Source organism: Mustela nivalis, assembly GCF_964662115.1.
Source record: "Mustela nivalis genome assembly, chromosome: 10".
Taxonomy (NCBI): domain Eukaryota; kingdom Metazoa; phylum Chordata; class Mammalia; order Carnivora; family Mustelidae; genus Mustela; species Mustela nivalis.
Genome location: NC_139029.1, coordinates 16431837 through 16445975, shown reverse-complemented (window position 1 = coordinate 16445975; position 14139 = coordinate 16431837). Strand labels below are relative to the sequence as shown.

At 45.3% G+C, this 14139-nt stretch overlaps 1 protein-coding gene across 1 annotated transcript; it reads left to right on the top strand.

Annotated features, from left to right (window-relative positions):
* The first annotated feature begins 387 nt into the window (after nucleotides 1–387).
* Nucleotides 388–12693, top strand: FUCA1 (alpha-L-fucosidase 1). Its single transcript, XM_082687604.1, has 8 exons — nucleotides 388–850; nucleotides 2675–2809; nucleotides 4673–4810; nucleotides 7263–7368; nucleotides 8824–9024; nucleotides 10317–10507; nucleotides 11597–11696; nucleotides 11914–12693. The coding sequence occupies exons 1-8, from the start codon at nucleotides 474–476 to the stop codon at nucleotides 12052–12054; spliced, it is 1389 nt and encodes a 462-aa protein (XP_082543730.1). The 5' UTR covers nucleotides 388–473; the 3' UTR covers nucleotides 12055–12693.
* Nucleotides 12694–14139: the final 1446 nt, after the last annotated feature.

The following is a 14139-nucleotide window of genomic DNA, read 5'->3' as shown; positions in this document are numbered from 1 at the left end:
TCTTCCCTGGTAATACTTCCTCTCCCTATACCTCCACCCCATATTTCTGCTAGGGCTATCACGATGCCTTCCCATCTGGTATTCCTGCCTCCCGGCTTGCTCTTCTTTACTACAGTTCAAGAAGTCCCCTATGGCTCCCAATGCCAAAATGGACTACTCTCAGCGCTCGGCACGCACTGGGGCTCCCATACTCTCACGACTGAACCCGGCTGTGATGTCCCTTCCCCAGCATTCATTCGTCCGTCCCGCGGAGCGCGGTCAACGACACTTTGTGTCTTTCTCCGTTTGAGCGCCAGGGGGCGCTGCAGGAACGGCCGATCCGGAGGGGAGGACAGTCGCCAAGCAGCCTGGGTTGACACGCCCCTTTTCCCTTCCGAGCCAATCATTAGTGAGAGTGGGCGGAACCGCGCGCCGCGTACCTGCGCGTTAAGAGGCGGCCGCGTAGGCTTGGAGGCAGCGACCTGGCTTCCGACATGAAGTCGAGGCCAGTGGGTCCCGGGCCGCTGCTGGTGCTGCTGGTGCTGCTGCTCCGAGCGGCGTCCGTGCGCGGGGTCCAGCGTCCGCGCCGCTACACCCCGGACTGGCAGAGTCTGGACTCCCGGCCGCTGCCGGACTGGTTCGACAAGGCCAAGTTCGGGGTGTTCGTGCACTGGGGCGTGTTCTCGGTACCGGCCTGGGGCAGCGAGTGGTTCTGGTGGCACTGGAAGGGCGAGGGGCTGCCGCAGTACGAGCAGTTCATGAGCGACAACTACCCGCCCGGCTTCAGCTACGCGGACTTCGGGCCGCAGTTCACGGCGCGCTTCTTCCACCCGGAAGCCTGGACCGACCTCTTCCAGGCGTCCGGGGCCAAGTGAGTGTCGCCGCGGAGCCCGGCGGAGCCCCGTTCCCGGCTCGGGCTGACGTTAGGCAGGTGGGAACCGAGCGGGGGGGGGGGGTGCGGGGGTGGCGCGGGGGCGCGCCGACTCTCCCGGGGTCGCTCAGCTGCCGGTCTGACTTCCTGAGCCCCCGGGTCCAGTGATTTGCCTCCTGAAGGATGCAGAATTGAATGTGGCACGCCGGGTCACGCGGAGGAGGCGTGTCTGCTTGAGGATTAGAAGAAAATAAAGGTTTTCTGAAAGGCCGTGGGCTGGACAGCCCTCGGTGGCTACGCCTGTATATCGAGAAGATCGAGCTGGGTGATACCTAATGTCCCTTCCAGGTCATCAGGACAATCAGGATTCCAGAATTTTCATCCTGTGGTCTGGCATTTTGTCACCTCCCTGCAGCCTCCTTCCATGATGATAGAAAGGGATTGTGTTAGTTCCTTTCAGCTTTAACATCTCCCAGCGGAAAAGGGAGGGAAAGAGAGTTCTGGTGCGCAGTGTATTTGGACAACGGGACTGATTCCCACTCACCTGCCTTCTCTGTGCCTTGCACACAGAGAGTGCTCAAGAGACGTTTGAGCTATTTTGAGAGCTGTCAGAGCTTTGAGTGTGGAGGGTTCAGAGAAGTGAAAGTGTGGCGTGCTGAAATGGGGAAGGGAGAGGCTGTTGAAGGCTGGAGCCAATACCGAAGGACTAATCCTGGAGGGTGGTATGTTGCCATGCGTGAAGTCAAAGAATGGTTACCCTCAGCTTCTAGAAGAAATAGCTTGGCGGCCAGGAAGGAAGTGGGTTGGAGGAGGGTAAGATGGAGGCAAGGAGCTCCTGGCTTAGAACAGTCTTCCGTCCTTACCTTGTCTCCTCAGTCACCTCCTGGGTTTTCATTTCCCTTGGACCTTGTACTGAAGAAAATTTACAGCTGACGTTTAGTGTGTGCCGATAAATATATGGAAATATAAGCGTCAAATGAACACATGTGGTGGTCACTGTCTAATAGGAGCCTTAGAGATCCCTAGTTTACAAATAAAAATTGAAATCTTGGAGAACTTTGTCCAGACCCCTTATTCTGTGGCCCAGATGACAAGCCCAGATGGAGGAAGGGAACTAATGTCCTACACCCAAATCTCAAGACTCCAAGCCAAAGGTTCCTTTCACCATACCAGGGGTCTGCAAACCATGGCCAGAGAGAGAGAGGTCCTCTGCCCGTTCCCGTAAATTCCATGAGATGAAAACGATCTTTACATTTTAAAAAGGTTAAAAAAGAAAAAGAATATGCCACAGAGAGGAATGGAGCCCTCGAAGGCTGAAGTACTATCTGGCCCTCTAAGTCTTGGAACTCCCCACACCAGCCAGTGATTAAATGATCATGTGCAGGTATCATCAGTTTTTCTGCTGTACAAGCAAATGAAATGTTGAGTGTTATTTCAACACTGCACTTTTCTCCCCAGCTCTTTTGGTCCTGGTCACCTCTGTAAATGAGAAGGCAGTTCATGTGACCTTTTCTTTTGCTTTTCTGTCATCTGCTATTTCCAGAACAAGAGAGCTAAGGGCCACTTCTTTTTCTTATCTACTCCTTCCTTCCCTCTGGGCCTCCTCCTTGGCTGGGGATGCTGGCTTCCTTAAGTTTGCTTCCATCCCTAGAGCAGTATCCACGGGGAGATGTGCCCGCAGCATCTCCCTGTGGATCACCAGCACAGTCACTCAGGCAAGTACATTTCCTGTGGTCAAGTTCTTGCAGCCTTTTCTAAAAGCGTGGGGCATGCTGGGTAAGCTCATGCTTGTGGCCCACCACCTGCTTTCTTTGCTGTCCACAGGTATGTAGTCCTGACGACAAAACACCACGAAGGCTTCACAAATTGGCCAAGCCCTGTGTCTTGGAACTGGAACTCTAAGGATGTGGGTCCCCATCGTGATTTGGTTGGTGAGTTGGGAAAAGCCCTCCGGAAGAGGTAAGTATCTACAGATCGTTAATCTGTCATCTCTTTTCACCTCTCATTCCTCTTTGCTCTTGTGTGTTTTCTAAGTTTGCGTGTAGTGAGTAAACCTAAAAGGCTCTGGCATTTGAATTAGCAGTGTTTGATGCTTGACACTTTACAGGTGACCAAAGGTGACATCATCAGAGAAATTCATGGTCCTGTTTAGGTGAGGGATACCCAACGTAGCCCACAGTGCTTTGTTTGCATTCTGCAAAGGATTCTTTCTGGAAGGCCTTCCAATTTGAGGCCTTTTCCAGGGTCTGACGAAGGACTGGCTCTGTCATCTTTGTGTCCCCCTTAGCTGTGCACCTGCAGCTAGAAAGTTTGGGTGACTGCTCGGTCAAGAGGGAGCTGACAAAGGCAGCAGTTAAGGGAGCCAGAAAGTGAGGTAAGGAGCCACTTAGACGATTCTAAGTAATGTTCCCAAATATATGCCACTTAATAAGAAGTAACTTGCCAAGATCAAATAGCTTGGAAGTGGCAGAGGCGGGATTTGAACCCAGTTATTCTGGTTTTGGCCCCTACAGTTCTGGGTGTGATTGTCTACAGAGAGGAAAGGTGGTATTTGTACCTTACCCCATCTCAGCTCTGTTGTGATTTGGTAAACTTGATGCACTGTTTAAGGAGTAGGCCAGCTACTTGTTTGTATAGGTAACATTTGATTGGAACACAGTTACGCCCACTCATTTATGTGTTGTGTCTATGGGTGCTTTCAAGTTACAGTTTCAGAGTTGGACTAGAGACGCAAGGCCTAAAAAGCCTAAAAATGCTACATGGCCCATAAAGAAAGAGTTTGCTGTCTTTGGAGACCTGCTCAGTATTCAGTTTCCCAGTGCGGTGCGCAAAGTCCTGCAAAGAAAACAGTCCTGCTATAAAAGTCAGATGTCGATCAGATTGGACTTTACCATCCTTGATTTTTACCTTCTTTGTATCTATTTAGTCCCGGAGTCATATGATGAAATAGCTAACTCGGATTCTTTCTGTCTTATCTGTGCTATTGCAATGTGATCCTTACTTCCCACTGCAGTAAGGCCTTTCTGTGACACTCACCATTCATAACTCAAAACAAGTTCATTGTGTACGAAAATAGGTCACTTGGACTCTTTCATTTTGGTTGAGAATTCTTGACATTTTAATGTTAAGAACTGTTAGCAGATCTTAAATAAATGAAACAATAAACCCACGTTCATTAATTTCAGCTACATAGAAAATGTTGTGATTTTCTAAAATGTTGTGATTAAGATTTGGGATGTTTTAGTCTTTATACTTTTTTCAGTTTCCTAGTATCTCTACAATATGTATTCTTACAGTTGACAGAGAAAACCGTTTTTTAAAAGGACCATGTGTCATTACTGAGATAACTGACATAGATAAAAAATGGCTTAAATGACATTTGAGGGGCACCTGGGTGGCTCAGTGAGTTAAGTGTCTGCCTTTGGCTCAGGTCATGATTTCAGGGTCCTGGGATGGAGCCCTGAATGAGGCTCTCTGCTCAGTGGGGTGTCTGCTTCCCCCATTTTTCCTCCCCCACTGCTTGTGCTCTCTCCTGCTCTCTCTCTCTCAAATAAATAAAATTTTTCCAAAAAATGGCATTCGGTGCTAAGGTACTTAAATATAAAAAGTAGTCCTGAGTGTGATCAAAAACCCAGTAACTTTGTTTAAGTTAACGATAAGAGGTAATTTAAGGAAATGGTTTGCGGTCCCCCTTGCCCCTGCATGCCCTTACTGGTAAGTTTCACTGAGATGTAAAAGTGCTGCCACATGTTGATTTTTCTTAAACAACATTATTTTTTTCTTTGTTTGATGGACATTTGCTGTTCTGTTTTTCTATTTAAGGAATATACGTTATGGACTCTACCACTCACTTTTAGAATGGTTCCACCCACTCTACCTACTTGATAAGAAAAATGGCTTCAAAACACAGTATTTTGTCCGTGCAAAAACAATGCCAGAACTATATGACCTTGTTAACAGGTAAAAAAAAAAAAGTTTTTGTCCTTATGACTTTTATTAATGAAATCAGAACTTCCTATAGGATACTGTTAAGTTAGGGGAGAAGGGGAAAAGGAAGGAATGTGGAAAAAAAAATCTATAAGATGTCAAAATGAAAATAGTGGTTTGCATTAAGACGGAAAATATTTTTTCTTCCTACTATTCAAAACTCCCATAATGTGGTCATATTGCTTTTATAGATTGAAACAGACCGAGGATGGGGGTTTTTAAGTTTTAAAGTCAAGACTTTAGTCCCTCCTTGCATGCTGGTTTCTTTGTCAGGACCTTGGAGAGAGGCAACATGACCCCCCAAGGACCTTGCACTGGATTTGGGATCTGGCTTTTGTTACTCACCGGTTTTAAAGGAAATGCTTTCAATACAGGGCTCAGAATGACATGTGAAAAACACTTGTCATCTTGCCTGGTACAGAATAAGGATGCTGTTACCGTTATTTTTCTTAAAATGATCACTTTCACATTGGGACTCATCACTAGTCTTCACTGTGCTTTATTTCTGGTTTGCCCTTCTTGCAAAGGGGGCTGGCGCACCCAGGAGGGTGGATCTTTAAAGCTCTAGGGGCAGCCACCTCTGCCTGGACTCTCATTTTAGACCAGAACCAAACAAAGTTCCTTGCATCCAGATGACTTCCCTAAGGAAACAGTAGGTCCTAAGACACCAGCAGAGGCTTGGAGACAGACAGAACTGGATCTGAAATCCACTTCTTTTTCTTGCTGGCTGTGTGGCCTTGAATACCCCCCCCCCCAATCTATCGAGATCGCAGTTTCTTTATCTGTGAAATGCGTATGACATACACCACAGTGGTGCTGTGAAAACTAGGGAGGTGCTGAGTAGAGAGGGACTCGCACAGTTTCTCGTTGACAGTAAAACACAGCCCGTCTGCATTATACTTGCCTCTTAGACAGGCATTCTTTTCCTTAGAATCTGTGTGCCGTCCTGATTACAGAAGACAGCCTAGGACCAGGCATCAGCAGATGTGCATTTGAGTTCCAGCTCCTGTTACTTGGAAGTTTTGTCACCTAAAACAGATTGCCCTGTTGAGCCTCCAGTTCTTGCGCTCTAAGTGGGAATAATTATGCTTACCTTATGGGTGTGTCTGAATGCACGTGCGTGCACACGCACACACTCACACACGCCACGTAGAGGTCAGAGTGGAATATGTGGAAGCTGTGGCTGTGTGGCTCAGGGGGACTCTAGAGATCCTTTGTAGTGGAAGCTTTGGGCATTGTCCAAAACAAGTGCATTTCCTGGAATAGTTCAAGCTCTTAAAAAAAAAATTTTTTTTAAATGAAAGACAGATAATTTTTTTAATTTAAATTGAACTTAGTAAGTAAGGTATTATTAGGTTCACGGTAGTTTAGTGACTCATCAGTTGCATAGAACACCCAGTGCTCATCCCATCACGTGCCCTCCTTCATGCCCCTCAGCCAGGGACCCCATCCACCCACCCATCTGCCCTCGAGCCCCCCTCAGTTTGTTCCCTAGAGTTAGGAGTCTCTTACAGTTTGCCTCTCTCTCTGTTTTGATCTCATTTTATTTTTGCTTCCCTTCCCCTATGTTCTTAGTGTTTTGTTTCTTAAATTCCACATATGAGTGAAATCATCTGGTATTTGTCTCTGTGACTGATTTATTTCACTTAGCATAATACACTCTAGTTCCATCTGCATCTTTGCAAATGGAAATATTTCATTCTTTTTGATAGCTGAGTAATAGTCCTGTGTGTGTGTGTGTGTCTGTGCGCACATGTGTGTGCCACATCTTTATTTTCTATATTTTGGCTGTTGTGGACATTGCTGCTATAAACATTTGGGTACACGTGCCCCTTTGGATCCCTGCATTTATATCTTTAGGCTAAAGACCCAGTAGTGCGATTGCTGGGTCATAGGGTAGCTCTATTTTTAACTCTTTGAGGAACCTCCATGCTGTTTACTAGAGTGGTTGCACCAGCTTGCATTCCTACCAACAGTGTAGGAGGGTTCCCCTTTCTCCACATCCTCGCCAACCTCTGTCATTTCCTGACTTGTTAATGCATCTTAAATGCAGAAACCTTAAGTCTGTACTTCTGGAGCACAGAAAAGAGTTCTGGACTCTTTTCATTGGAATTAGTTGCTGCAAGGGAACCAAATCACTTATGTGCTGATTACAACCCTGTTTTTTTCAGAAGACACTGAAAAAAGATTAGGAGGAAATGTTCCAAAATAATGTGTACTAAACAGCGGTTCTGTGAGTGACATTAACAGAGCTATGGTTGTTGTTTTGTCTCTTTACTTTTCCGCATTGTCTGGACCATGGTAATTATATGGCACTTTCACAATGAGAGAAAATCTTAAAAGTATTTGTTACAAAATAGATCCATGACACTTTACTGTGAATAGATTCAGATAACAGACGTTGTCCTAATCGCGTGTCTTCCAGATACCAACCTGACTTGATTTGGTCTGATGGAGAGTGGGAATGTCCTGATACTTACTGGAACTCTACGGAGTTTCTTTCTTGGCTCTACAATGATAGCCCAGTCAAGGCACGTGATTGTACGACTTCTCTCTTATGAACCTGTTATGAGAAAAGAAAGAGTAAGAAGCCAGGATCCAGAGTAATAACAGTGATAACAGCAACAATAATAAATCCTAGTGGCAACATGGAGGTGGTAGGGACCTGGGGATTTCATGGATGTTAAAGGTTTCTCCTTTAATTCTTTTCCTCGCCTTCCTTAGTATAAGCTTTCTTTCTCTCCTTTAATTCTTGATTTCGACAACAGAGGTTTAAAGCTTGTTAAATTTAAGTAATAGAATAGAAGCAGTATGTAGAAGTCCGAGAGAGTTAGAGAAAGTAAAATAAATATTAAGCATGCAAACATTATAAATGAGAAAAACATCCCCCAAAATTAATATACAAAACCTATACAATTAAATGATGGGAATAAGATGCAACTATTTATGCCCTCATCTATCTGTGCTGGTTATGCAGCTTATCTCCCCCTTAAGTGGGAATTTCATTTCTCTTACATCCATGGTAGATTAGGTGACATCACACCTGGATCCTACCCACCGGGATCAGTGTTCCCCATTTAAGTTAGATAAATAACTCTGATGTGATGTCATATTGTCTACTCAGCCAGTCTTTGCTGGATCTCTAAGGGTAAGAGCAATTTTATTCCCCTTGATACCCCAGTACAAGAATCATAGAAGTGTTCATCATTAACCTTAAGATATTATGGGGGGCACCTGGGTGGCTCAGTTGGCTACGTGTCTGCCTTAGCCTTGGATCACAATCCGAGGATCCCAGGATCAAGCCCCGCATGGGGCTCCCTGCTCAGCGGGGTGTCTGCTGCTCCCTCTGCCTACTGCTCTCCCTGCTTGTGTTCTGTCTCAAGTTTTTAAAAATCTTAAAAAAAAGATATTCTGCATTATGATTTCTCGTAGTTCAGCCAAGATTTGAAGGAAAGAAAATGTTTCCTGACTTTTCTTTACCTGGGAAAAAGTCAGGGCCATGCAGTGGAAAGCAGTCAGGTTCACATACCTGATTCACTGTCAGCTTCCTGAAACTGCCCAGGGGTATGACCTTGGGCATGTCTTGTCCTCCCCATTTCTCCTTTAATAGAAGAAATAGTTTACCGGATGATCTTTCAAAGAGGCTCTTCCAGCTCTGACATTACATGTGGCTTGACCAGGGTTTCTCAGCCTCAGCACAATGGACATTTGGGGCTGGATATTTTGCTGTGAGGGGGCTGTCTTGTTCGTCCTGACATTTAACAGCATGCCTCGCCTCTACCACTAGATGGCAGTAGCACCCCCACCGTGGCAACCAAAGTGTCTCTAGACTTTGACAAAAGTCTCTCGAGCACAATAGCCCTCAATTGAGAACGGTTCTAGACCAAGTCCATTCCTTATGTTCCCAAACACAACTTATCAACATGCATTACGTAAGTAAATTAAATGGTTTTACCCCCAGATGACCCAGTACTCTCTTCTTTTAGGAACAGGTAGTGGTAAATGACCGGTGGGGTCAGAACTCTTCCTGTCACCATGGAGGATACTACAACTGTCAAGATAAATTCAAGCCAGAGAGCTTGCCAGATCACAAGTGGGAAATGTGTACCTCCATAGACAAGCTCTCCTGGGGCTTTCGTCGGAACATGGTGATGGGGGACATTGCAAGTGAATGTGAAATCATTTCGGTAAGAGCACCTGTGAGTTACTTGTTAACTACTGTCTCAAATTACCCTTCTAACTAAGAGTGTTGGGAGCACTCTGGATGGAAGTGCAGGTCGATAGAACCCTCTGGGGTCATTGAACATAACCATAGACACCTGTCCTGGGGAATCTGGGTGGCTTAGTTGGTTAAACATCCAACTCTTGGTTTCGGCTCAGATCGTGATCTTGGAATTGTGAGACTGAACCCCACATCAGAATCCGTGCTCAGTGTGGAATCTACTTGGGATTCTCTCTCTCTCTCCCTCTCCCCCACTATCCATCCCCCTCAAATAAATAAATATTAAATTGAAAAAAAAAAACAAACAAAAAACACCTGTCCTAAGGAAATAATTATAATTACAGAAGAAAGTCTTACATATAGAGATGTTCTTCTCAGAATTTTTTGCAGTTGGATATGTGGGTTGTTTTAATTTCTTGCAGCCATAAAGGGATATTTAAGTAGATCTGGGGATTTTTCTTAACCATTAAAATTTTTATGAATGCAATATAAGTCAATGCATAGGGTTTGAGTGAAAAAGTAAGTTACAAATTATCACAACTGTATAAAATGTATTTCCATCGCACAGAGAAAAGACCAGAGGGAATATCAAAAGTCGATGGTGTGGTGTCTTTGGGTTACTCCAATACATTCTTTTTTAAATTTTCTGAATGTAATTTTTCTGGGTCCATTTGAAGCATACCTCTTCAAGGTCACAGCAAACACACGCACGTGCACACACATGCATGTACACACCAGGCACACCACACCACTCCAGAAGCCTTGAAGAATATATCCCTTTACAGCATGTTTTCCCAAAGGGACAGCATATACATTTATGTCGCCCATTTTATACAGTGTTCCAAATTCTGCATCCTCTTCCGTGTTCCCCAAGTCTCCCTGGCACCCACTCCCAACCTCTCTCCTCTGATCCGCATACTCTCTCCTCCTACTTCTCAGCTTCTCTGATCACACTCTGTGCAGCCGCCACCTGGCCCATCCCACTGTGTGCCGCACTGGGGGAAGTGTAGGCCGGTGATCAGTCCATGGAATTCGAATTAATACATTTCTCCACTTGGTAGCAGGATTTTCAGTTTTCTCATATAAGCCTGTCCTGCTTTCATGATGACAAAAAACAGACTTTTCAGAAGGATAAAGGCTGTTCACCAAAGGAGAGAATGTGCCCCAGATTCTTATTCTTTTTCTTCATACCTGTGGGCTCTAAGTGTCCTGCTGGACTTGGCACCCGATGCTGGGATTCCATTGTTCTCTCTCCAGGAACTGGTGCAGACCGTGAGCCTGGGAGGCAACTACCTTCTTAACATTGGAGCAACTAAAGATGGACTGATTGTTCCCATCTTCCAAGAAAGGCTTTTTGCTGTGGGGAAGTGGCTGAGCGTCAATGGGGAGGCGATCTATTCCTCTAAACCATGGAGGATACAACTGGAAAAGAACACGACGTCTGTGTGGTGAGCTCGCCCCCTGTCGCGTACGGGACCAGGACGACAGCCCCTCCCTGGCTGGCGCCGCCTCAGTCCACAGTGTTACAAGCCAGGGTAGAAGCTGTCAGGAGGAAACCCCAAAGCTGCGCTTTTGCTAGTAAATTTGTACCCCAATTTATGCCTTAAGCCACCAGGGTATCTTTGACAAGTGAGAGGTCTGGTGACTTGCTGACAGGAGGAGCTACCAAGTATCTGAGAATATACTTGACCTTGTTACCCTGCCTCTCCAACATGGTACTAGCCGACGCTTGCACGGCACCTTCAATGTGTAAGGCTCCAGTCCAGATTCTTTCCACTCACTGAATCCCCTCAACAGTCACACGAATGGATACTGTTAATAATCCCCATGTTCCAAGTGAGAAGAGGGACCCAGAGCAGCGCTCTTCCTCGCCTAGGATCACAGACCCAACTCACGGAGAAGTCGTGATTCAAACTTGGCTTTGTGGACCTAGTTATTTGACCTTGGGCCTGTGTGTTACAGTCTGAAATAGGGTTATGATACTTAGCTTCCTGTGGTGGTTATGAAGTGTAATTTACAGGAAGCGCCGAGCAGAGCACCAGGCGTGTGCAAAGTGCTCGGTGAAAGGCCTCTGCGCCTGTGATACCAGCGGACGAAGCTCTTTGCATCCGGGGAAACACGTTCATCTTAACATTTGGGCTGAACTCCTGTTTAGGGATTTTCACCCTCTTGTCTGTGCACGGCGAACTCCCGGAACAAATCCCTCTTCACTGCACATTTTATTGGAGCCTCTGCCATTTTCCCATGGATTTGGAGTTGAAAAAAAAGATTTGAATTAAAAGGCCCATGGCTTCAGTATGCGATAACTAGCATAAGCGTTAAAGATGTTTAAAGAAAACTTAAGCAGTCCCCAGAAAGAGTCTTACCGGGCTGCCTTCTTCCCCCAGAGCTCCATAGGTAGTGAGTTAGCGCACTTCCTAGGGCACTGACAAACTCAAGGCGTTGGGGTCGGTAGCCAATTGAAGGGGGACTACATGAGGCTTTGTGTCAGGCTCTCAAGCCAGGTGTTTCTGACATTGATGTTTCTTTTTTCCCAGGTATACCTCAAGAGAATCAGCAGTTTATGCCATTTTCCTGCACTGGCCAGAAAACGGAGTCTTAAACCTTGCATCCCCTGTAACTACCTCGACTACACAGGTGAGGAGCCTCAGCCAGTCTGTTCCGAGAGGCACCTTTCCTAAAGGAACTGGAGGTCTTTTCTACTTCTTCCTTCCTGCCCCAGGTCTCCCCTGTATTGCACCCGCCCCTTCTAGATCATCCGCCCTGCCCCAGTGGGACCGCCTCCCATCACGTTCCAGCCATATTCTGTACTCAGTGCGCTGATGTCTTCTCCGTTCCCTTTTGCTTTCTGCAGATAACGATGCTGGGGATCCAAAAAGATCTGAAGTGGTCCACAGATCCGGAAGAAGGTCTGCTCATTTACCTGCCTCAGCTGCCACTCTTCACTCTGCCAATTGAGTTTGGCTGGACTATAAAGATGACAGGAGTGCATTGATCGTTGGGAGTTCAGGCAGAACTGCCTCCTCTTTGCTGCTTTGGTTTTCCTCTTATAGCACCAGCATTGTAATAAACTACTTCTCTACTCAGAGATGGTTTTTCCAACACATTTTAATCAAAGGAACTGAGTGCATTATACTGATGTCTCAGTGGATCAGAGAATCTGAGATCCATTGCTAGTATACCTCTCCCTGATCAGCAGGAGGCACTAACCGGTTAAGCTCTGAATTCATCCTTCTGTTCCTAACCTGGGAAATTATCTACCCCAGAAACTTCATTCCATTCTCTGTGTTTGAAACCTGTCTCCTTAATCAATGACTTCAGATTAAGGAATGAGCCAAGTCACCCTACTGCCTATGGAAAGAAGTAGAAAGGATTTGGCAAGCTCAGCCATTTGCTGTGTACTTAACATCAGTTGTCCCCAGCACCCCTCAGAGGAGGAGAGCCTGGAAGGGAAGGAAAAGCTTTGCTAGAGCTGCTAGTGATCAGCCCTTTGGAAGTTTCCAAAGCAAAGTAGGGACTCAGAAAATCAGTCTGTTTACAGTGGTATTTTGAAGAAAATGAATGTGATTCTGCCCTGCTTTTTAAAATATGATCCAATAAATAAATTTTTATGTCAAATCATTTCTACCAAAAAGCATGTTGTAGTTTTCTTCTCCCAGTTTCTTAAGGACTGCTTATGAAAAGCTTTGTTTCTGTTAAAGACAAAAAACAAAACCCAAAGGACTTGTCAAGTCTCCTTAATGCCAAACAAAGAACATAATTCCTTTGGTGTTTCTGCTTCTCACTTCTAGTACCATCCTTTTGAGTTGGCTACTAGTTCAGCCCCTTTGATTATTACAGATATAATCAGATTTTCTCTTTCTTTTTTATTTAATAGATATATTTATAAATCTTTACCCAACATTTGAGGAATATTTGTTTTTCTCAAGCACATGGAATATTTACAAATGTAAATACCAAAGGAGCACTATCATACAGATGGGTGTATCTGCAACATAATTAAAGGACCATAAAAATATAAAAACTTGAAGGAAAAAAATCTATATATTTGGAAATTTTAAAACACACTTCAGAATAAGTCACTGATCAATGAGGGCACCATACAAGGAATTAGGAAATACTTAGGATAATACTGAGACCACAATGTACTGAGCTTTGTGAGATGAAGTCCTTAGGGAGGATTCTGGGAAGATGGCAGTGAGTGGGCACCAGGAATCTGTCTCCTGACCTCGACAACAGTTAACACTGGCAGAATCTGGTGGAACTCTTGTACAAGTCCGGAGTCTCCCAAGGCTCCAGTTCCAGAGGAAGATTCAGATGGTAAATTGTGGTTTGGGTCAATCCACCTACCTATCCCCCAGCCACAGCCATGGAGCTGGCAGTGATGAACATGTTCCTGGAGCAACTTACACACAGCCTGTGGGAGTCAACATGGGCAAAAAGGACGCTGTTGTCCAAATATCTGGGATTTGAGTTTTGAGCTCTGATCTCTGATTGCTGCTTCTGATCACAGAAGTACAGGCAAAGGGGTGGGCAACTGTTGTTGGACCTCTCCCACGGCGCAAGCCCTGCCTCTGGCTGAAGTGATTTCCAGTGGATTTAAGGGACTGATACCCCCCCATTCAAATATTCCCCCTTTTGGGAGCCAGACATTAAAAATTAGGACATTCAAAAACAACTGCATGTATGAGGAAAATTAGAAAATGACCACATGCCCACGGAAAGGCTCAGAAAAGAGCCTAAGTTTATACCTCTGGCTCATCTGTAGCCAAGAGACCGACAACAATCAAAATGCAAAAATAAAAAAAACCCAGCAAGTCCTGGGAAGTGGGTAGAGGGAGGAGGTATCTGACTTCCAGAGTTACCACATTATTAGAGTCCAATGTCCAGATGTCCGCAAAGAAATCACAAGGCACAAAGAGATACAGGAAAACATGGCCCATTCAAAAGAAAAGAGTGAATCAACAGAAACTGAAACAAGCCCCTGAAAAAGACCTGGTGGCAGATAAACTAGACAGACCTTAAAACAGCTGCCTTAAAGATACTCAGAAAAGTAAAGGAAGCTGTGGGGAAGTCAAGA

Excerpts from the sequence above, each read along its gene's own strand:
- FUCA1 (XM_082687604.1), top strand. The coding sequence starts at position 474 with ATGAAGTCGAGGCCAGTGGGTCCCGGGCCGCTGCTGGTGCTGCTGGTG. Across the intron at positions 9,025-10,316 it reads GTGAATGTGAAATCATTTCG|GAACTGGTGCAGACCGTGAG; the intron begins GTAAGAGCACCT and ends TTCTCTCTCCAG. Across the intron at positions 10,508-11,596 it reads AAGAACACGACGTCTGTGTG|GTATACCTCAAGAGAATCAG; the intron begins GTGAGCTCGCCC and ends CTTTTTTCCCAG.